This window comes from Cryptomeria japonica, chromosome 4 (genome assembly GCF_030272615.1).
Source record: "Cryptomeria japonica chromosome 4, Sugi_1.0, whole genome shotgun sequence".
Taxonomy (NCBI): domain Eukaryota; kingdom Viridiplantae; phylum Streptophyta; class Pinopsida; order Cupressales; family Cupressaceae; genus Cryptomeria; species Cryptomeria japonica.
In genome coordinates, this window is record NC_081408.1 from 708,012,977 (window position 1) to 708,037,717 (window position 24,741).

Below are 24,741 nucleotides of genomic sequence, written 5' to 3' on the forward strand. Positions count from 1 at the left end.
TACTCTAATAGGCAGTATCGGTTAAACAGATTAAGACATCAGACACTTGAAATGCATTCAATACTTGATAATAACTTCACCCATAAATGTATGCATGTGGTATACCAGTAATACCATAACCTATTAACTCTGCATGCATAATCTTTCAACCAAAGAATACATAATCATCACTTGAAAAATGCATAACACATAAAACATAGATTTTTCATGTGGAAACCCAAATGGGAAAAACCACGGTGGGGATGAATACCCACAAGCTTTTTTTGAAATCTTTTGAAGATCGCTCTGTTAGGAGCCTAGTCCAATTAAAGACTTTACAATAGGTTTTGCTAGGAACCGATCCTATTAGAGATCATCCAGTTAAGGGATGGCTATATACCCTATTAAAGGTTACCTCGCTAGAGGATTTGAAGAACTCAATGATCTTGAGTCACCCAGTTAAAGGTTTTACAATAAGCCTGTTCTGATTAATTAGAAAAAAAAAAATTCAGGACTCGAAAACTTTAACATAGGAGATTAATAAAAGTCAACATAGAGTGTCCATAGCATAAAAACTACTTACAAAATGACTGGCAAAAAATCTAGTAAATAGAAAGGACAGCTAAAGATAAAAATAGCAAAACAACAAAAACCAGGAAAACATTGCACAGTTAAAGAGTCTTCAGAAGGTGCTCCACCTTAATCACTAACTGGTCATAGGAGGCTGCAACAACTTTGAGTTCATCCAGGTCCTTATTAGGCTTCTTCTCCTTATTTTTACCTCTGGTTCTTGTTCTGGGTCCTTGGACTTCTCATGTGCCTTCAGTGTCAGGGTCAATATCTAGGGTATCGTTCTCCTCATCCAACTTGCTGATGAGAGTTTTGGTATTGCCAGCAAAGACCTTCAGAATGTTTAAGCTTTTCTCTGCGATACTTTTGAGACATTCCTCAATTTTGTTGACTTTACTAATAGTTCCTGACATAGTTTGATCCATAGCATTAGCATTTGCTTTCCTCTCCAGCAGGTCTTTCTCATTTTTCTCAAATCTAGGGTTGAAGGAGTCTCTTATATTTTCAGCTTTAGCAATAGTATTTGTCAAATCCTCCATATAATCTACCATAGTCTTACCTTCCCCTATGTTGATAGTTTCCACAATCTGTATTTTGTGGTTGAGTTTTTGGTTGTCATCCACAACTTTCTTGTAACTGGTGATTAACCATTCCATGGTGTCCATAAAACCTTTCATACCCTCAGGAGGAGGGTTTCAGGAGAGATCAATCTTACCAGAGTTGTCATGTTCCTTATTTGGGGTGTCACCAACAGTAGCTTTGTCATCAGCCCTTTGAACTTCTCCAGTGTTCACCTCCTCCAAGTTCTGGTCAGCTTCTGGACTCTTTTTCTGCTTGTGATCCTCCAACTCCTTCACATTCTCATCCTTTCTCTTTCATTTATTTTTGGTCTCTATATGGACTTTAGTTTTCTTTTTCAGAGAACCCTGGGGTTTCTCCTTCTCTAAATCTTCAGAGACGTCCTCCAAGGAGGAGGAACTGATCTGGAGAATCTTGCCTTTAGTTTTCTTTCCTTTTGAGGAGGATGACCTAGTTTTCAAATATTTCCTCTTCTTACCTACTTCAACTTCTGAGTCATCCATACTCTCCTCAGACTCACTCGTTGGATCACTGTCAGAACCCTCATCCAAAGAGAAAACAGAGTCCAACCCATCCTCCTTAGACTTTGAAATAGAAGGTTGCAGGTGGGCTATCTGGTTAGCCTTCAGATTGTCATAAACAAGAACCATTAAGCCTTGATGCATGGCAGTGTCCCCATAGGGTTCTCTTTATAGGCCTTAATGGTGGCATTCATAGAACATAATAGAAAATATGGAATGTTAACCTTCTCGTCATGCCTAAAATGATTTAGCAAAACAAAATGGTAGCCGTATACTTTAGTGAATCTACCTTCCAAAGTAATATAGCGCATTATAACAAAAAGGACCTTCCTCCATGGTTTAACAAAATCCCTAGGGGGATAGTAAGTTTTACTTAGCTTCACCAGGCATTTTTTCTCCTTTTCAATTTCAAGATATCTTTCAATAGCCTCCTTTCTCACTTTCCTATCCCTGTAGTAGTTACTTCCTTCCCTTCAAAGACCCATGGCCTGGGTAATAAGGTCTTCATCTATGACAACAGACTAGTCTCCCATCTTCAAAATGCCCTTTCTCTAGTTTTTACAAAAAAAATTGGTGACTGTGGCATCCCGCCCGTGGAGCCTCTCCATAAATTTTGAGAACCCACCCTTCTGTAGTATGTTCCAAACCACCTCCTTTTGCTTCCACTCCTTGCAGTTGCTAGGTTCGTATTAGCGTCTATTTCTACCCATATTTTTGCTATACAGAGCAAAATGTCAAAGCTTCCAGAGAACTTTAGACAAAAAGTTTCTCGGAGCTACCAAATTTACCCATAAAGCATGGGAAGTGATAGATTGAGTGTTATAAAAATGGTGCTAACAATATTATAATTTCTTGAAGCACTCCTTTTAATCCATCTCATTATTGTTTTGTACATCAAAAATCTTTGGGATGCTATTATATCAGTCCTTAAAAATGATTAATTTGACATCCTCAAGGAGGCCTTGTTCTCCCTTCCAAGTAATCATTTCATCTTGATTGAACATCACGTTGGCTGTCCAGTCAGCACACCCATTAACTTCATGGTAGATATGAGATATGTAACTTTTCTCAAAAGTATTAATGAGGTCTCTAGCGGCTTTTATAATGTTATTGATAGACCATGAGGGCTTAGAGGTCCCCTTGAGGCATTTGATGATGTTGTTTGAGTCCCCTTCAATCCATATGTAGGGGAAATTCCATCTTTTTGTGAGGAGAATACCTTGGAGAGCTGCCATTGCTTCTACTTTGTGGTTTCTTTGACTTCCTATTGGAACAACAATCATTTCCTTGCATATACCTTTGTCATCTCTAAGAATAGCTCCACATCCCGCAGGGCCCGGATTACCTTTTGTAGCACCATCAAAATTGACTTTGAACCAACAATGAGGGGGAGTTTGCCATCTTGCTTCTAGTCTTTTGTTTTGCTTGGGGTCATAAATTCCAGCATTCTTCAAATTCCAAGAACTTAAAATGTGAGATTCCAATGGGTTGGTCGAAAAATAGGGACCCCCAATGATCCCAATGTTCTCCACAATCGCCCATTGTATTTTCTAAAACACAATATCATGAGTAAGGGAAGTGTCCCTAAAAATATGACTATTTCTTTCTTTCCATAATCCGCATAGAATGTGAGGGAGTGATAGCTGCCACAGAGATCTCAAAAAGGAGTTAGACCAATGGTAATTCCTAGAGTAGAACAACTCACTGATAGTGTTAGGAAACACCCAAGCAATGCTAAAACTCTTAAGAAATCTTTCCCAAATCGAAGCAAAATAGGAACATCAAATAGCCAAATGGTCCACTAACTCTTCCTCTTTGAGACACAAAGAACGTCTATTAGGAAAGGAAAATCCTCTACCCTTGAGGTTATCTAAGGTCAAGATTTTATTTTGAAGAATAATCCAATAGAAAAAGTTGATTTTGGGGGTCAGACCCTTTACCCAAGCTTTAGACCAAAAAGGATTGTCAGAAGGGGTGGGGGAGAGAACACCATACATTGAAGAGACGGTAATAATACCTTTGGGTTCATACTTCCAAATGAGGGAGTCTTCCTCTTTATTCAACTAGGCTGAAGACAGATGGTTTTTAAGGTTAATGAGGCTTGGGTGAATACTTTCAATGTTCTGCCATTTATTGCCTGTCCAATACCCTTCAACTAAAGGAACAAAAGTTCTAATACAGGAGGAGGCATAAGGGGCCCATTCTAGGAATTGAATCAAGGGTTTATCAAAAATCCAGGGGTCTTCCCAGAATTTAACTTTCCTACCATTTCCTACTTTCCAAATAATCCCTTTAGCAATGCTATCTCTACACTTAGAGGCATGGTTCCAGATGTGGGACCCATTAATACTAATTCCAAAATTGATAAAAGAGGAAAGAGAGGAGGACAGAAGAAAGTACTTACTTTTCTAGATTTTACACCATTCATTATCTAAGTGGAACATTCTCCAAACCTGTTTGGACATGAGAGCTTCATTTAAGGTCTGAATTCTTCTCAAGCCCAAACCACCTTTACTTTTCGGTCTACATACCTGATCCCAAGCCACAAGAGACATTCTTTTCTTGTCCTCAACCCCTGACCATAGAAAATTTCTTTGAATTTTCTCAAATGCATCAGCATACTTAACTAGAATTCTGAAAAGGCTTAGGGCATAGATAGGTATGCTTTGAAGTGAATCTTTTAGAAGTTGTAGCTTTCTAGCCTGACTTAAAAGGGCTCCTTTCCAACCAGCTATCTTTTTGTGAAATTTTTCCACTAAGGAGCTCCAGAAAGAATCAGGAGGTTCAATTCCCAAAGGGAGGCCAAGATAAGTGGTAAGAAGATCAACAATTTGACATTCCAGGATTCTGTTGATTCTCTCTTGTCTTCTCTCTGGGGTGTTGATGAAAAAAACTTCGCTTTTGACCCAATTAATGAGCTGACCAGAAGCAAAGGAAAACTTACAAAGAGTGTCCTTCAAGGTTCTAGATTCAAAGATGCTTGATTCCCCTAGTAAAATCCTGTTAAAGCTAACCTGGTAAAGGGGTTTTCCAACTATTGAAATTATTAGAAGACAACAGGTAAAAATCTCATCTGATAATAGCACATCATGCTAAGGTAGATCCTTTTCAGTTCATCTACTCTGCAATTCTCCACTCACTGGTTTGGCAAGTATCTCATCACTCGGATACACACACACAAATTTTGCCAACAACTTTACAATAACAAACTGATGAATACTAAGAGGGGGGGTGAATTAGTATACTGAAAAACACTGTACTCAAATACTTTGTAAGACTAATAGTAAACCGATAAAATAGTTTAACAGACAAACTGGTTAATACACATGCAAACCAAAATGCAAATAGAGCATTCACCCACAAAAGCAATACAACCATAACACAAGATATTTGACATGGAAACCCAAATGGGAAAAACCACGGTGAGGTGAAACTCACAAACCACTATCTACATAATAGAACCCAGACCGGTTAAGGTTAGACCGGTTAGGGTCTTACAATGTTCTTTACCAGAATAGATCCTGTTAGGAATCTCAATCTCTGTTAAGAGATAAGTCCGGTTAAAGACTACCTTGCTAGAGGATTTTAGATTCACAAAGGTGAACCACCTTGTTAGAGGATTTTACAAAGGCTTTTAGGCCTACCCGATTAAGGGCTAAGAACTTGTCAAAGAGGTGAGTAATCAACAAGTATATGATCTATCAGATAGCATAGATTGCTTGGTTAGATTTACTATAGCTCACTGCTAATGCATTCCAGCATTACTTCAGTCTTCTATAGTTCTCACTCTATAATAGCTTGATCTTCTCAGATAAGATCACTCTCACAATAACTCGTCAACCACCTTAAACCCTAGCAACAACAAAATGCTCCACACACAAAAAACCCTAGACATGATGTCCTTATATAGGAATCTGATTTCATGTCGGTCCACAAGGCTTTCAATACAATTCCCTAGGTTTAATGAACCTGGGCATACTTGGTAACTCGACACAAAAAGCACCGTTTAAGTGTCAGCACCATCAAATAGTCGGTGGATGGTAACTCATCACAAAATGCCGATTGGTAACTCATCACAAAGTATTACCGGTTCCTAAAAAATACCGGTTGCCGGTTAGACAAAAATGAAGACTGGTGAAAATGTGTTATGCTACTTTATTCCTTCGTACCGCTTGGGATCCACGAACCGCTTGTGGTCGACATGCTGCTTCAGACCGGTAAACACATTCTGCAAAATACCAATATTCTAAAGACTATAATGCAACATACCGGTTTGGAACAAATACCGGTTGAGCTCTAGCTCATACATATAAAGGGGATCTCAATGCAAGTGTGTGTCCATCAATGACAATCACAACATAAACATCAAAAATGCCAACACAAACATCATCGACCCTATAGACAACAGTTAGGTCGGTAGCATAAACCCTAAACCCTAAACATCTTAGGTTTATAACATAGGTGGTCCAATCCTGACCATCCAAACACATTGCATAGAGTATTATAATTTCAAACAGATCACAAGACAATCTGCATTGTTCATTCATCACCACACATGGGAATCAGTAACCCATCACACTCTCTTCTCATACCACTAAGAGGAATGATCATTCTTGAGGTAGACATCTAACGTAGTCGATCTTCTTATGCGAGATCCTCAAGGAAATTCTTCACGTGCACCAAGCTAATGTGGCACCTCGATCTCATTCACATCTCTTGGCTAACTCATCATAGAATATCATTAGTTGCATCGCACAAGCTAGATCACCAAACCGGTAACCCTAGAGTAGAGACTACCAACAGGTAGTCACACTTTAGTGAAACCCTGACACCAGCTCACTGCATCTCCTCATACCTCTTCATACTAGCTCACTTGAACTTATTGACATCAATGACAACATACATTATCATCATGTCAACATGCTGGTTCATCATATGCCAATAATATCCAACAATCTCCCCCTTTGGCATTGATGGCAATACTCAATGTAGCATTGCAACTATAAACATCATAGACCAGTGTATCTTCATGATCAGATATCTTCACCTCATACATCAAATATCTTCTCCCCCATACATCAGATATCTTCTCCCCTTTGACAACAATGCCAAAGTGGAGGCACAAGCTTCCACACTCTACTATGCTGCTCCCCCTATGGAGTAGCATCCTTCAACTCATCAATCCTAAAACATTTGTCACTGTAGTACTTGATTGATGCAGAGCACACATCTTTAGTTGACTTCATGAAGGGGAAGAACCCCTAATTCACCTCTCAAATATGTAAATGTAGTCTTCGGTAAGGGGTTAGTGAATATATCTGCTAGCTGCTCCTTACTGGAAACATGTTGTAATACAACCTCCTTATTCTGAACTTTCTCTCTCAAGAAATGATAGTTAAGCTCAATTCGCTAGTTCTAGCATGCAATACCAGATTCTTGGAAATATTTAATGCACTTGTGTTGCCACAAAATATATTCATCAGTTCAGATATAGGTACTTTGAAACCTTCCAATACATGTTTCATCCAAATTGCTTGAGTGCGGTTCATAAATTCTACCACATATTCGACTTTAGCTATAGACTGGGAAAAATAGCTTTGCTTCTTACTTGTCCATGATACTAATCTTCCACCGAGAAAGAACGCTCCATCGGTTGTGCTCTTTCAGTCATCCACATTACCTACCCAATCAGCATCAGTATATACTTTGAGATTATAGTCACCATTATATGGATACCACAATTCATAGTCAACTGTTCCTTTTAGATATCTAAGAATCCTCTTGACAGCTACCAAGAGGGATTCTCTAGGACATTTCTGAAAATGAGCTACTATGTCCAGTGCATGAGCAATATCTGGTCTGATGTGCACCACATAGTACAGCTTAGTGATCATTGACCGGTACTCCTTTTCATTCACCAGTGCTGAATCATCTTCCTTAGTCAGTTTACAGCCAATCACCATTGGTGTATCAACCGGTTTGCTTTCCTCCATGCCAAAAGTCTTCAATACCTCTTTGACATACTTGGACTGGGTAATAAAGATACCCTCTTTCATTTGATGAATCTATAAACCAATGAAGAACTTTATCTCTCCAATCAGAGAAATATCAAACTCTTTCTTCATTTCATCTGCAAATGCATGACTCATTTTATCATCTCCTCCAAAGATTATATCATCCACAAACACTTCATAGATCAGAATCTGATCACCTTCTGATTTCAAGTAGATGTTGCTATCTTCACTTGTTCTCTGAAATCCAATCTTCACAAGATGAGAGTGTAATCTTTCATACCATGCCCTAGGTGCTTGTTTCAATCCATATAGAGCTTTGTGTAATCTACACACCATGTCATTGTCTTCTGATAAGGAAAACCCTTCCGGTTTCTCTATATACACTTCCTCTCAGAAAAGTAGACTTCACATCCATCTGATAAACCTTAAATCCCTTAAATGCTGCAAATACAAGTAGCATTCAGACACCTTCTATTCTAGCCACAGGAGAAAAGGTTTCTCCATAGTCTTCTCCCTCCTCCTGAGCATATCCTTTGCATACAAGCCTAGCCTTGTTCCTAACAACCATGCCTTCTTCATTCAGCTTATTCCTAAAGACCCATTTGGTACCTATGACATTTTTATGTTCTGGTCTAGGCACCAAAGACCACGTTACATTCTTCTCTATCTGGTCTACCTCATCTTTAATTGCTTTAATCTAGTCTTCATCTGTAAGAGCTTCTCTAGAAGTCTTGGGTTCAAATTCAGAAATCATGCAAGAGTTCTCCTTTACTTTTCTTCTTGTGAGTATCCCTGCATCTTTATCTCCTATGATTTTCTTCGGATCATGATGTAGCTTCACATATCTAGGAATGATTCTAGCTTGATCTACTATCTTTTCTTCTTCTCCTTCACTTACCTCTTCTTCTTTTCTTGTTGCAGCTTCTACAGGAACACTGAGATCTTTACAAGTTTCTTTCTTAACTGGTTCCCAGAAGGCTATACCCAGTCCATCTTCCACTTCTTCACTGCAGGTTCTCTCGGGTTCTTCAATGAATTCATCAACCCTGACATCGATACTTTCAACAATATTATGTGTTCTATTGTTGTAGCACTTGAGAGTTTTGCTCTTAGAGGAATATCCCAGAAATATTCCTTCATCACATTTTGCATCAAACTTGCTCAAATGCTCACCTCTCTTGATACATCACTTACTACCAAACACTTTAAAGTAACTCACAGTGGGAATTTTCCCAGTCCAATACTCATAAGGGGTTTTATCTTTTCCTTTCTTTATAAGTACATGGTTCATAGTATAGACTGTAGTACTCATCGCTTCTCTCCAAAAGGTGTGAGCAACCTTTCCTTGGATCAGCATTGTTCTAGCCGCTTCAACTATAGTCTTGTTATTTCTCTCTGCTATGCCATTCTATTGTGGTGTCCTTGGGGCAGACAACTACCTCTTGATACCATTATCTTCACAGTACTTATTGAATTCATTAGAAGTGAATTCTCTTCCTTGATAAGTTCTCAGGAATTTTATCTTTTTACCACTTTCTTTCTCTACTAATGCTCTGAAGGCTTTGAACTTTCCAAATGCTTCATACTCATCTTTCAAGAATGTGACCCACATCATTCTTGAGTAGTCATTAGTAAGAATCATAAAATACCTATCTCCCTAAATACATCTAGTTTTCATAGGACCACACAAATCAGTATGCACAAGATCAAGTAAATTTTCTATTGAGAAAGACTTACCTTTAAAAGTTGAGGAAGACTTCTTCCCAAGTTGACATTCTTTGCACAAAAAATTCTTAGGTTTGTTCAGCAAAGGTAATCCTCTTACCACCTTGATCTTACCAACTTTAACAATATTGTCAAAGTTCATATGACAGAGTCTCCTATGCCATATCCAACTATCATCAAACTTTGCCATTAGACACCGACTTATCTTGGCATTCAACTGAAATAGGTTACCTCTGGTCTGCTTACCGGTGGCAGTAAGTTCACCACTCTTCCCAATTATACTGCAGACTCCACCTTTGAATTCTAGAATGAGTCTTTTTTCATTTATTTGAGCAACACTCAATAGGTTATGCTTAAGACCTTCTACCTAGTAGACATTATCTGCATGGCTCTTTCCATTCAGTGAGATGGATCCTTTACCTTTCACCAAACATGGTGCATCATTGCCAAATCTGACAACACCTCCATCATATTCCTCTAGAGATAGAAACTTTCTCTGGTTGCCAATCATGTGGTGAGAACACCCACTATCTATAATCCACTCATTGGAGTTGTTAATGTGAGAGACAAGTGCTTTCTTATCAGACACTTCTTCCTTTATAGCTACAAATACTATGTCTTCATTTTCTTCATCCTCTGATTCTTCATCAGTGACACCTTCATCCATAGCAACAAGGCAATTTCTTATGTTTCCTCCTTTATACTTTCTAAACTACTTTGGTTTATCTTTATTATCACTGTTAGGATAATTTATAGCTATATGTCCTATCTTGTTGCAGGACAAAACATTTCAAAGGAAGCTTACCTCTATATTTTCTAGTTCCCTTCAAAAGTCTTTTAGCAAGAAGAGCTTCAAACTCCATCAAAATCTCTTCATCATCCATATCTTTGCATTGTCTAGACTCATAACTGGTACTAGTTTCTTTTCCTTTTCTGGATGGTACAATAGATGCTTTAAAGGTGGACCAAGTCTTCTGAACATTGCCATCATAGCTATTCAACTCATATGCAGTTAACTTTGCAATAATAGAAACTAAGGATACCTTGGTTTTATCAATAGAACTTAGTTGCTGGATAGCAACAACTTTGATTGCATAGATTGGTAACAATGATCTAAGGACTTTACTAACAATGGTGCTATCATCAATGGTTCCACCAGCGCTTTTGATATCACCAACCATAGTCTTAATCCTAATGACATATTGTTGAATGGTCTCACCTTCAACCATCCTCATATCCTCAAATTTACCTCTAAGGCTCTCTTCGTTAGCTTGCTTTACATGCTCATCACCACCATAAATGTTTTCTAGTGCATCCCATACATCCTTAAGTGTGTCCTTGTCTTCTACATCAATAAACTCAATATCTGATAGGCTTCTGATAAGGGCTTCCATGACTTACCCAGTTTTCTTGTATCTCTCTCTTTTGATCATCTGTCAAAGTGCCAGTAGGAGTCACATAGGCATTCTCAACATAGCTCCAGTGTTGAGAACCCATACTCTTGATGTAAATCTTTATTCTATCCTTCCATATCTTGAAGTTATCTCTATTGAACTTAGGACCTTCCCTCTTCATCATTACAACAGGATATTTTACCTCAAGTGGTTAAGCTTATATCACCGAGGACCTGGAGACACTCTAGTACCAATTGATGAATAATGATGAACGACAGATACCCTAACTGGTACTGAGACGAGGTGGTGAATCAGTACAAAAAAAAATGTTCTCAACAACTTATCAAGTTAAAGAAATACCAACTAATTGTCATCATTACTGAACTTAACCATGGCAATACCAGTTAAACACAGTAAGATATCAGACACCATAAACTGATAAGTTTGTACACCTCAAATGCATTCAATACTTGATAATAACTTCACCCATAAATGTATGCATGTGGTATACCAGTAATACCATAACTTATTAAGTCTGCATGCATAATTTTTCAACCAAAGAATACATAATCATCAAATGAAAAATGCATAACACATAACACATAGATTTTTCATGTGGAAACCCAAATGGGAAAAACCACGGTGGGGATGAATACCCACAAGCTTGTTTTTTAACTCTTTTGTAGCTCGTTCAGTTAGGAGCCTAGTCTGGTTAAAGACTTTATAATAGGTTCTGCTATGAACCAATGCTATTAGAGATCACCCAATTAAGGGATGGCTATATACCCTATTAAAGGTTACCTCACTAGAGGATTTGAAGAACTCAATGATCTTGAGTCACCCGGTTAAAGGTTTTATAATAAGCATGTTAAAGCTACCCAGTAAAGGGATTTTCCAACTATTGAAATGTTAGATGACAATAGGTAAAACTCTGATCTAATAACAGCATAACATGCTAAGGTAGATCCTTTTTCAGTTCCTCTACTTTGTAATCACACTCTGCAGTTCTCCACTCACTGGTCAGGCAAGTATCTCATCACTCGGATACACACACACAACTTTTGCCAATAACTTTACAATAACAAACATCATCGACCTTATAGACAACAATTAGGTCGGTATCATAAACCCTAAACCCTAAGCATCTTAGGTTTATAACATAGGTGGTCCAATCCTGACCATCCAAACACATTTCATAGAGTATTACAATTTCAAACAGATCACAAGACAATCTGCATCATTCATTCATCACCGCACATGGGAATCAGTAACCCATCACACTCTCTTCTCATACCACTAAGAGGAATGATCATTCCTGAGGTAGACATCTAATGCAGTAGATCTTCTCATGTGAGATCCTCAAGGAAATCCTTCACGTGCACCAAGATGACATGGCACCTCTGTTACAAGCTAGAGTTGCCATTGCACCAAAAGATCAACCTTCGACCTGTCAATGCTCGATACAACCACTAGACTTATAGAATCCACAGGAGGCTATTAAACCATGTCATGAATCTCCACGAGGGACGCTGGCCCACTACCAACAATCCCCCTCCTAGCATCACTCATTGTGGCTTGCATAATTCGAACTTGTGAGCAATCCTTGATCCACTTGTTACAAGCTAGAGTTGCCGTTGCACCAAAATATTGACCTTCGACCTGTCAATGCCCATCACAACCACTAGACTTATAGAATCCATAGGAGGCTGTTAAACCATGTCACAAATCTCCATGAGGGACATTGGCCCACTGCCAACAACCTCAATCTCATTCACATCTCTTGGCTAACTCATCACATAATATCATCGATTGCATCTCACAAGCTAGATCGCCAAACTGGTAACCCTAGATTAGAGACTACAAACCGGTAGTCACACTTTAGTGAAACCCTGACATCGGTTCACTGCATCTCCTCATACCTCTTCATACCAGTTCACTTGAACTTATTGACATCAATGACAACATACATTATCATCATATGCCAATAATATCCAATAGGTTGAAGGAAAAGGAAAGGGGATTATGGGTACTTCACCCTCAGTTTTGAAAAATATTAAGATATTGGAAATCAAGCCCTCGGTAGATACCAGTGTACATACAAATATTGAGATACCAGCTAATATACTCAATACTCAATATTAGTCCTCCAGACAAAAATGTACAGGTTGAGGTTACAATTCCTACAGAGGAACCAATAGTTATAGAAACTACACCAAGTGGTGAAGCCATGGGTGCAAGTGAGGAAGCTATAAAGGAAAAATCATCAGAGGAGAAGAAAGGAGAATCTAGCAGGGAACCGGTAGTTGGTCCATCATTTTTATCAATTGACACCTCACATGTTGAAAATAAAAACATAATAGAGATGAATCCTACTAAACTCATGATGATGGAAGCACAAGAACTAATGAAGGAAGGACCTACGGATAAAGGGATTATTGATCAATCAATCATTGTTTTACACAGACTAGTCCTGGAGTGCAAGATTAACAATGAATCAAGCCCATCCGGCAAGCTTAAGATGATCACTGAGCATACCTCAAAGGATTTTCAATCCTTACAAAAAATTTCAAATAGGCAAGCACTGGAGAGATTCACTCAGGCTAAGAGAGCTACATTTGATTAGGTGATTGAATTTGAGAAGAAGAAGATTGGTGAAAAATTGAAACTAATAGATAATTCTTTAAAGAAGTGTACAAATATTCATAGGGTTTTTTGTAATATTGATATTGTTATAGTCAATGTGGATAAGAAGATAAAAGAACTTCAGGAGAAAATTGCAAATATAGCTAATTCTTTTGATGGATTAAGTTCATTGACTACATCCATTGATGGTCAAAATTTGATTTTGGAAAACTAAATTTCTGTTCTTCAAAAGGAAAGAGACAAAATTATAAGAAGAGTCAGAAGTCTGAGAGGCTTGGTGAGTCCCAGGTTGGATTCACTCATTGCACATAAGAAAGAATGTATGGATATGGTGGGAAAGCCCATACCGACAAAGGTAAATGAGAAAGAGACTTTTGCACATATATTAAATGGACTTGTATCCATTTTTGACACTTTCAAAACTGGTTGGGATACTTATCTTGAGCTATTGGAAAAGGCTTATCCATAAATTTTTAAATTTGTTAAGCTCCGGTAAGATATTTTTGGGATATTCATTGTACAACTTTTTGAATCTTTGACATTCTTTTTAGAATTTTTGATGGCATTGATGTCAAAGGGAGAGTTGATATAGATGTGAAAAAGATTAGAAATATTTGTATACATTGGGGGGAGATATGGAGATATGGAGTATGGATTATTTTGCATTAATGAATATTCAGCTCGGGGGAGTGTGGAGTACGTAAGATGAAACCGACAAATTAAACCTTGACCATTTTTCACATGAGTGTTGCCATCAATTTCAAAGGGGGAGATTGTTGAAAATTGACACTCAATTGGTTGGTTTCACTATGTTGTCATTGATGGCAACATGGTATTGTGTTCCAACTTCATGTTTTGCTTCAATTGCGTATCGGGAGGCATTTCGCAGATACTACACTGGTACCGACACCGATAGGATAAAAGTATTTCTTTGGTTACTAGGAATGTAGATTAACATGCTTTAGAATATGGTTATCGGTATTGAAGGCTCACATCTCTTGGATCTGGCATCAGCAATTGATTTTGATATTCATGTATTTATGTTATCTGGCTGACATATAATTTGACATTGTAATAACCTTTGTAAGTTGACATAAGGCATGAAAATGGCATAGGGTATATCGATCAGTTGGATTAGATCATTTTTTATATAGGAGATTATGGATATGTGAATGTAATATAATGTGAAATATATCAGAGAGATTATGTATGTGAGGATATTTATGTAAGGGTTATTCTGGTAAAAGGTTTAGGGTTTTAGACCGGAATAGACAGAGATTAAACTAGAACTGTATTCAAGGATAGAAGATGATATCTTAGTAGTTCATAACTTCTCTAGATTGTAGTCTAGATTTTTATATAGTCAGTGAAACTCCTTTCTGTGATTGAGCAATGTGCTCTAGGTTGTAAACCTTCTTGCAAGTGCAGGCCCCTCAAATTTTGTAATATCTCTTCATATGGCTAGTGAATTGATATTGTGGGTCACAAATCCCACCGTGGTTTTTCCTCTTTGAGGTTTTCCACATACAATCATGTGTGTTATGATTCTCATTTATGTGATTGGCTTATTGGTTTCTTTACTTTTTTCAATTATGTATGCACCAATATACCAGTTGGTGTATGCATGTTTTATTAAGGCTAAAATTGATCATTCTGGTATAATACTAATTCACCCCCCCCGCCCCTCTTAGTGTTATTGGATTCCAACATCTAACATCATCAATCTTCATCAAAGCATCACCAGAATAGTGTCTCATGTCAACAATCTCCCCCTTTGGCATTGATGGGAGCATTGTAAAAAATGACAGGTATTCCAAGAATCCAAAACTGCAATCAATCTGAAAAATATGTATACTCAACTAACTCCCCCTAAGAATGTGTACCATTTTTCACTGCCCTCTCTCCCACTTTGGCGTCAATGGGAAAGGTAGGAATATGCCAAAACTTATATACAAAATAATGTGTATAGTGATCTACAAAAACTTGAAAACATCTACATAAGTTGCCTTCAAATACTTCAAATACTCATTCAATCTTCTCAAGAAACAACCCAAAACATTAATTTGGGTGCTAAACATGTATGCATGAACTTCTACACCCTTAAGATTTATAGGAACATTTTTACCTAAAGAAGTTACTACATCCTGCTGAGCTCCAAGTATCCATCCACAGAGTGATTAAACTTCTCAATTCGCTCACTCTACTTATCATTTGTTCCTTTTCCTTATTCAAGCCCTTTATTTTATCAGTGAGATCCATTACCTAGGCTTCAAGGGTACTAGGAAAGACTGAATGCGGGACAAATAATTTTTCTATATAGACTAATTTCCCTTCAAGATCTCTTATTTTCTTGTCAGTGTCTATAGAAAACTTAGGAAAAAAGAGACACGACTTCAAGATTTTACCACCTTCATCCAAAGCATCCTCAACACTTTTCACTACAGATTTTAAAATTCCCTATCAGCCTCAATCGTTTTCAAATAGGTTTGGAGCCTCATTTCATTAAACTTTTACAAACATTTATATCTGATACTTTCTCTAATGATACAAAATTTGATTCAACTTTGTTTGACATATCCTTAAGCTTACTAGAGGTGTGTCACCGGAAACTAGCTTAAGATTAGGCAAAATTTTCTCCAAAATACAGTCATCAAAGATATAATATTTTCTCTTTAGACATGAACTTAAGTAAGTCCTCACTTGCCTTTATTTGCATGAGGGTGACTAACTTCAGTACTTGAAGAGGGTACAGGGTACTTAAATCTACCAGAGCATGAAAAAAATCATCTTCATCATCTGCAATATTCTTTCCTTTGTCAAGAACAGTGGCTTTTGTCATGGTCCTCGGAGCCTTATCAGTCTTCTCTTCACCTTCTCCTTCACAGCTTCTTCTGAATTTACATCTTTTTCTCCTTCCTCACCATCACCTTTAGCCTTTCCTGCATCACCTATCTCTCTAGCCATCATCTTAGCAATGATTTCTATCTCCGAAGGATCCTGCCTAGCTTCACCAGAGTTGCCAACTACTTGACTATTAGTGGTATCATATACAATTTCTATCGGATCTATCTGTATAGATGGCTACTAAAGATAAACTTATGTTTGAACATGAACTACTAGAGGAGAAATATCTTTGCTTGATTGTCCTTCCAGTTGGGAGTCATCCTTCTCTCGATAAACCTAATAGTTATTTTCTGTCAAAATTTTCCTTAGAATACCTTTTGTATCTTTTATTATTGTAGACACTTAAAAATAATTATTTTAATTATTTTTAATTGCTCACATAATTAATTAATTAATTATGTTAATTAAAATTATTCTCAATATAAATTAAATATAATTAATATTGTCACTATAACATATGATTTATTTAATAAATCAATCCCTTTCTTTATTCTTCTAAAAAATCAAATCCTCACAAATCTTCCTCCTAGCTAATTAATTTCAATTAATTAGTTAACCTACATGATTCCTACAAATCATCTTCTTAATTCATCATTAACCTAATAAATTCTTCTAGAGACTCCCTAAACTTACTTAACATTATTCTTCTAATTTTTTATTCCCTCCACTCATTGTCTCTCATAGTCAAATTCTCCTACAAATATAAATCCCACCTAACATTTCCTCTAATCCCCCTCCTAATGAGTCATTAATGGATAATCATCATGATTAGCCACAAAGTCAACTCTTTGTCCATTCATCCAACCACTAGCTTTAAATGCTCTTTTTCTAGATGAATATAAGATTTTCGAAATCTCACATTCCTCTAGACATTTCCCTCTCCCAAAGAATTTTTAATTCCTTTTTATTCTTCTAATCCCCATAATATCCATTTTTGGAGAATTTTTAATTCCTCCAATGTATCTTGTAGAGTGTGGAGATATGAAATGCCTTTAGGGCATATTTCTTGTTGTCCACACCCTCTCTTGGAGCTTGTGTGAGCTCAGAAGTAAATCATAGCCCTTCATCTCAAATTCATCCTAGCCATTCATTTTCCTCTCATCTTCCTATAAAATAGGGCTCCATCCCTTTATTCAGAACATCTTGAAATCCAGTAAGCTTATGCTGCCCTTTTGAGCCCAGGAAATCATCTTGGCAACTTGATCATCTCATCTTTATCATTCATCCTTATCATTTGTGCACAATATTAGAGAGCCATCCACATCTAGCAATCAAAGGAGCACATCAAGTGGAGCATTACTAAGGGGCGCCTTCACTTCATCAAGCTCAATCTGAAGGAGAAGATAAAATAGCAAGGTGAAATGGTCTTTTAATGATATTTTAGCATTCTGCATGTTTATTTCGTTATGTTTTGATCAGTTTACCTTTCGAATCTATTTTCCCCTCTTCATTTTGGCATGCCTGGTGGGACTCACATCTCTGAGAACTAATGTTTTTTTTTTTTTTAGGTTTTCGTGAGTTGTGAGATGTATGTTCCAAAATAGTGCGATTGCAAAATATATATATATATATATATATATATATATATATATATATATATATATATATATATATATATATATATATATATATATATCTTTTTCATAGGTTCCAGAATCGTGGCTTTGCATTTCTGCGTGACAGCTCCTCCTTATTCTGTTATGTTTCTTTTTTTTATGTTTCTATTTCATTTGCAGCACAACATATCTTTTATCTAATTTGTTAGTCGATTTGTTGTCTGTTCTATTTTAGTATAATCTGTGTGAAAGTACGAAAGTATGCTCTTGTCTAAATAGACAATCAGAAATCTAGACCTTTCACTTTTCTATTATGTTTAGCACGATTGTATGCTCTGACTGTAGGAAAGTGTGAAAATAGGAGAGTATGCTCTTGTCTATCTAGACAATCAGAAATCTAGACCTTTGACACTTTTCTATTTGTGTAGTGCTACTATCTGCTCTGTTAATCTATCTGAAAATTTTTAGGCGCTAACTGTACTCTGCATTTAATTTATTTATTTCCTGTTATCTGCTCTGTTTAAATATAATCTGTTTGCCCACAGGAAAGTGTGAAAGTAGGAGAGTATGCTCATCTATCTAGACAATTAGAAATCCAGACCTTTGACATTTTTTATTTTTATTCTGTTTAGTGCGATTGTTTGTTCTGTTAAATCTAGGGTTTCTGTCTGCTCTATTAAATCTAGGGTTTCTGTTTTGTTAAATTTAGGGTCTCTATTCTATTAAATTTAGGGTTTCTATCCCATTAAATCTTCTTTATCTTGACTCCATTTTCCTTCAAATTTCACCAGATTCTCCGCATTGCCATTTTCCATATTTTCTTCCTTGGAGGCCTTATCTCAAAAATCTACTTTTTGAAGCCCAAAATCCCATATTTCTCTATTTTTAGGTTTTGCCATAACTTCTTCCCTTTTCATCCAATCACTTCCAAATTTTTCCCATATTATCCATCTTCAACTTTTGCTTCTTTGTCCCTCTTGGACAAATTTTCCCATTCCTTCATCTCTCCTCCAAAATCCTCATTTTTCGCTTGCCTATCCCTTAAAAAGTGGTAAAAACCTAGTCAAACCCCATTTACCCATCAAAGCTTTCTTAAAATCCACATTTGTCATTAGTAAAAAAGTTTTTATTCATGTTTTTCTATTCATTCCCAAAAAATTAAAAAAAAATTAATATTTTTGTCATTTTGTTGATTTTTGCAAGATGCTTGTTGAAGACTATTTTTCCAAACTACTAATCAAGTTGTTTTGGAGGACGTTTTTTGAAGACTCCATTTTTCAAACTACTAATCAAGTGGTTTTGCAGGTTGCCTAGCTGATTCAACCAAATATTGTGCATTTATTTAAATTAGGCACGTAGATATTAATTAAAATGGAATGAACCATTATCTTATATGTCTTTAAGAAAAACGTAAAGGTAGGAAAGTATGCTCTCATCTTACTAGATGATCAGAAATCCAGACCCTCCAGCCTTTTCTTGTTTGAATGTGTGTTTACCTCTAGCGGGCCTGCCCTCCCAACTTGCTCTTTGAGAAGGTAAGAGGGGAACAACCCAAGTGAGTACACCCGGACCTGGGGTTCCCAACTCACTATAATAAATAGGCCATTGACTATGAAAGGGTTAATGGTTGGGGCTATATGAGAGTTCACTCTCACATTGGGTGCTTAGTAGGATCCTAGAGATCTCAATCATGCTTGCATGACTACTAAGTTCTTGGTGCTTCGTTGGGCTATAGGCCTCAATTGCACTTGTGCAACTTTGAAGGGTAGCTCCTAACAGGAAGACTTACTAAACACCTTGTTCATAGTGGCCAAAAACCCTCTAGTCATTGGTGCAGGAGGTCAGACCTCTGAAGCGGCCCATATTCTTACGACCCTTAGTAGAGACACAAAGTTCGCCATGAGGAGTTTTCATGGGAATTGATGCTTGGCTGCCCCAAGAAGTGAGTGTCGTGGAGGGGAGCCAGTGGGGTCAAGCATCTAAGTGTCTGCTCTAGGTAAGCGTAGATGGGAAACCAATCGAGATTCAATGACTATTGTTCTTGCTAGCCTTAAGAATGTTGTATATGAGCATGAGTATCTTTGAGATAATATGCATTTAATCATTTTGTTTGCTTTGTTTGATACATACTTGCCAAGAGTAGACTAAAAACACATCACTATCCCCAAACACTTTGCAAAAATATTTGTCAAGACACAAACAAATTGTCCAAGTCATTACCCACACCAAGTCCAAAATTGCATCAAAACTCTGTCCGTCCCATTTTTCATAAGCCTAAGAGAGAAGCTAAGAGTTTATCCTCTACATCAACATTCAAGTTTGTCCTTTGGAACACCTACTATCATCCAAATCAGGGTGGTCATATCCCTTCATACAACTTGCCATTTAAATAGATCCTTCATGTTCATGCCAAAGACAACCTAGTCACCAAGTTTTCTTCTAAACCATCACTACCATACCTTCTTCATCAATCATCCTCAAATTTCTTAAATCCTTTCATCACAAATTTCTTAAGTCCTTTCATCCTCAAATTTCCTAAGTGCTTTCATCACAAATTTTTTAAGTCCTTTCATCCTCAAATTTCTTAAAACCTTTCATCATAAGTTTCTTAAATCCTTTCTTTCATCACAAATTTCTCAAGTCCTTTCATCCTCAAATTTCTTAAGTCCTTTTATCACAAATTTTTTAAGTCCTCCTCAAATTTCTTAAGTCCTTTCATCACAAATTTCTTAAGTCCTTTCATCCTCAAATTTCTTAAATCCTTTCATCTCAAATTTCTTAAGTCCTTTCATCCTCAAATTTCTTAAATCCTTTCATCTCAAATTTCTTAAATTCTTTCATCCTCAAATTTTTTAAGTCGTTTCATCCTGAAATTTCCTAAGTCCTTTCATCACAAATTTTATAAGTCCTTTCATCCTCAAATTTCTCAAATCCTTTCATCACAAATTTCTTAAATCCTTTCTTTCATCACAAATTTCTCAAGTCCTTTCATCCTCAAAGTTCTTAAGTCCTTTCATCACAAATTTTTTAAGTCCTCCTCAAATTTCTTAAGTCCTTTCATCACAAATTTCTTAGTCCTTTCATCCTCAAATTTCTTAAATCCTTTCATCCTCAACTTTCTTAAATCCTTTCATCCTCAAATTTCTTAAATCCTTTCATCTCAAATTTCTTAAGTCCTTTCATCTCAAATTTCTTAAATCCTTTCTTTCATCACAAATTTCTCAAGTCCTTTCATCCTCAAATTTCTTAAGTCCTTTCATCACAAATTTCTTAAGTCCTCCTCAAATTTCTTAAATCCTTTCATCCTCAAATTTCTTAAGTCCTTTCATCATAAATTTCTTGAGTCCTTTCATCCTCAAATTTCTTAAGTCCTTTCATCACAAATTTATTAAGTCCTTTCATCCTCAAATTTCTTAAGTCCTTTCATCCTCAAATTTCTTAAGTCCTTTCATCACAAATTTCTTATGTCCTTTCATCCTCAAATTTCTTAAGTCCTTTCATCACAAGTTTCTAAAATCCTTCCATCACAAATTTTCTAAGTCATTTCATCACATTTTTCCTAAGTCTTTTCATCACAAATATCGTGTATGGTCGCAACTTGATCCCAAAAGAAAAATATCATTGATCAACAATATGGCATGCCAAACATTGGTGTCTTATATGAAGATTCCATGCAAGATCATACACAAAGTGGGCAACCAAGCGATCAAGATCAAAGCCAAAATCTTGACATGGTTAACCAAGATGAACTTTGTCCGAAAGTGAAAACTTTCCTAGCGGATTCTTATAACCAAGAGATGATAGAAAAGTTTATTAAACACAATCCTACTGCACTTCTGAAAACTCTTCTTGAACATGGAGCTCAACTTCCACCTAAATTTAATAGATCCACTCTAATCCAACAACCACAAGGAGACCTCGCTCCCACAAAAAGTGTTGCACCTACTATTCAAACTCAATCAATTGCAGCCCCATCAATCATCTAAGCCCAATCAATGCCACTCGTGACACCTCCCACCATGGTCTCCATCCCGCCTTCTTCCTCCTTACCATCCATAACACTATCAAATGCAATCTCATCCATTCTCCAACAAACTTCTATACCACCTCCTTCTATTCAACCACATATTTCTATTCCACAAACTTCCCTTTCTCCCAACAATGTCACAAATTTAATCCAGACCACATTCAATCCCATCACAACAGTTGGCAGACCACAACCAACTATCACACAAACCCCAGCGACATCAGTCATCACATCCCACATTCCAACCTCCTCATCATATCAATATATTGGTGGTGGTGCACCTTCTTTGGTTCATCCAACTCTTGCGGCAAATACAATTCATCAATATCAAAGTCCACAACAAGCCCTCATCAAGGAAATTCAAGACATGAAGAATATTATCAAAAACATGAAAGAAAAGACTAATAAAAGGAAATCTTACTCATTCGAAGATTTTTTCCCTTGTCCTTACGACCCATCTATATCAGTTGCACCATATCCCCCAGGATTTGAGATCCCTAAATTCACCAAGTATGAAGGCAAAGGAGACCCTCGTGACCATGTCCGAGAATTCCACATGTTATGCCAAGAAGTCTCCTATAGTGACCTTTATCTTCAAAGACTCTTTCCCAAGAGTCTCATGGGAGACATCTTGGCATGGTTCTCATCTTTACCACAAGTTTCCATTGTCTCTTTTCCAGACTTGGCAGAAAAATTTGTGGCCCACTATGCATACAACATGGGTAATGATGTTTCTATGATGGACCTATGTAATACAAAACAAAGGCCTAGAGAAACCTTCACCAATTTCTTACAAAGATGGCGACATCTTATCAAAAAATTTCAGTGGGACATGCCAGAACAACATCAAATTGAACTATTTCAAAAGAACTTGGTGCCTGAACTTTCAAGACCTTTAATATCTCAATGGATCAAATCCTTCCAAAAATTGATCAATAAGGGCCTCGCCCTTGAACAGCCTTAAAACATTACCAGAAGTCATCACAAAGTTCTTCCTCTTATCATAACGACAAGCCAAAATTCTAGGCTAAGAACAAAAACGTGGTCAATGATGGTATAATTGATGCAAAGCAGGTCCAAACCGTGGCCGCTCCCCCAAAATCCACCACCAAGAATCATCAATTCAACAACCAAAATCAATCCCAAAAACCTCACAACAATGTCTCAATCTAGGGACGACCACCCTGATCGAATAACAGGACTCCAAGAGATTTCACTCCTCTGGCTGAGCCTATTGAAGTGGTGTTTCAAAAACTTGTCCAAGCAAGTGTAGTGGTTTTTCCAATCACTCACCCATTTGACCCCAATCAACCTAAACCAAGATGGTATAATGAAAATGAGTATTGTGAATACCATCATATCAAGGGACATGATACACGAAGGTGTATGAAATTGAAGATCTACATACAAGATCTCATTGATAGAGGTGAGATTGAAGTAGCAAATGCAAAACTTGGTAATAACAATGACAAACTCAAAATTTACTAGGAACCTTTCCTAAAGCATGATAAAGGAAAAGACTCATCATCTAACGCAATGGGTTATGACTACACTAATCACATAACCGGTTTTGATTTTTTAGTAGGTTGCATTGATTGAACCTGCAGACAATCATGTTGATGTCATAACCATCCAAGGAGTTAATCATCCTTCTTCCCAAAACATTGTACCTATCGGCAAACCTGCTTGGGGCATCCACATCTCCATAGATTTCTGAGATCTAAATAAAGCTTGTCCTAAAGATGATTTCCCGCTCCCCAATATAGATTTGCCTAGGGATGACTCCTTCCCTCACCTAGCAACCTAATCCTCCATCCTAGTTCTACTCTTGGCAAGAGGTATCATTTGGTCGCAAGAAAAAGACTTGTTAGATTTTTTCATATAGGCTTGCATCTTTTGCCCTATGACTGCCACTATTTATGACTGCTTGGGTTCTTCCATATCCAGGTATGTTGTGATAGGTGCATACTAGGGTATATTTCATAGTATGGCATGTTTTGGATCCTTCTTGTATAAACCGATGACCTAGTACTAGTGTTTATTAACACTTACCTTCTCGTGTACAAGAGGTATCATTGTGTTTGAGGGTTTCCTTGCACGAACCCACAACTTTGTATTAGTGTTTCTTAACACTTGCATTGTTGTGTGCAAGAAATTCCCGTTTGTCTGCAGAGTCAATCCACGCCCTAGGTTTCTCATGGCATCCTAATTTCTATAATAGTGGTGCAAGTCACTCAGGGAAACATCAAAATAGGTTGGCTCTCCACATTTATTGTGCACAAAATCTCACCATCATTCCATCAAATCCTAAACTCAATAATCCCATGGAGTTCTCAATTGCCCCCATTTTCCTCTGCGGTCTTGCATCTCTTATTCTTCTTTCTAAATACCTCACGACTACTTTATATATATTCCTCATTTATCCCTTCCACCCTAATTTTTCTTCCTTTATTTTTCTTTTTTTTTTCCTCACATAATCAATTCTAATTCTGATTCATGTCTTATAGAGGATGTATCCTTCCTGAAACCAGACATTGTGATCTGATCATGTCTTATACAGGATGAATCCTTCTTGAAACTAGACATTATGATCAATCATGTCTTATACATGATGTATCCTTCCTGAAACCAGATGTTGTGATCTGATCATGTCTTATAGAGGATGTATCCTTCCTGAAACTAGACGTTGTGATCTGATCATGTCTTATACAGGATGAATCCTTCCTGAAACCAAATGTTGTGATCGATGATGTCTTATATAGGATGTATCCTTCCTGAAACCAAATGTTGTGATCGATCATGTCTTATACAGGATGAATCCTTCCTGAA

At 37.0% G+C, this 24,741-nt stretch overlaps 1 protein-coding gene across 1 annotated transcript in view; it reads right to left on the reverse strand.

Annotated features, from left to right (window-relative positions):
• Positions 1 to 1,244: 1,244 nt before the first annotated feature.
• Positions 1,245 to 24,741, reverse strand: part of LOC131875339 (uncharacterized) — a 37,492-nt gene continuing 13,995 nt past the window's right edge. Inside the window, exons 2-4 of the mRNA XM_059219434.1 lie at positions 16,297 to 16,494; positions 1,611 to 1,751; positions 1,245 to 1,421 (exon numbers count right to left, since the gene is read on the reverse strand). Of these exons, the coding sequence (XP_059075417.1) occupies positions 1,245 to 1,421; positions 1,611 to 1,751; positions 16,297 to 16,494 (516 nt within the window). The remainder of the gene's footprint in view (positions 1,422 to 1,610; positions 1,752 to 16,296; positions 16,495 to 24,741) is intronic.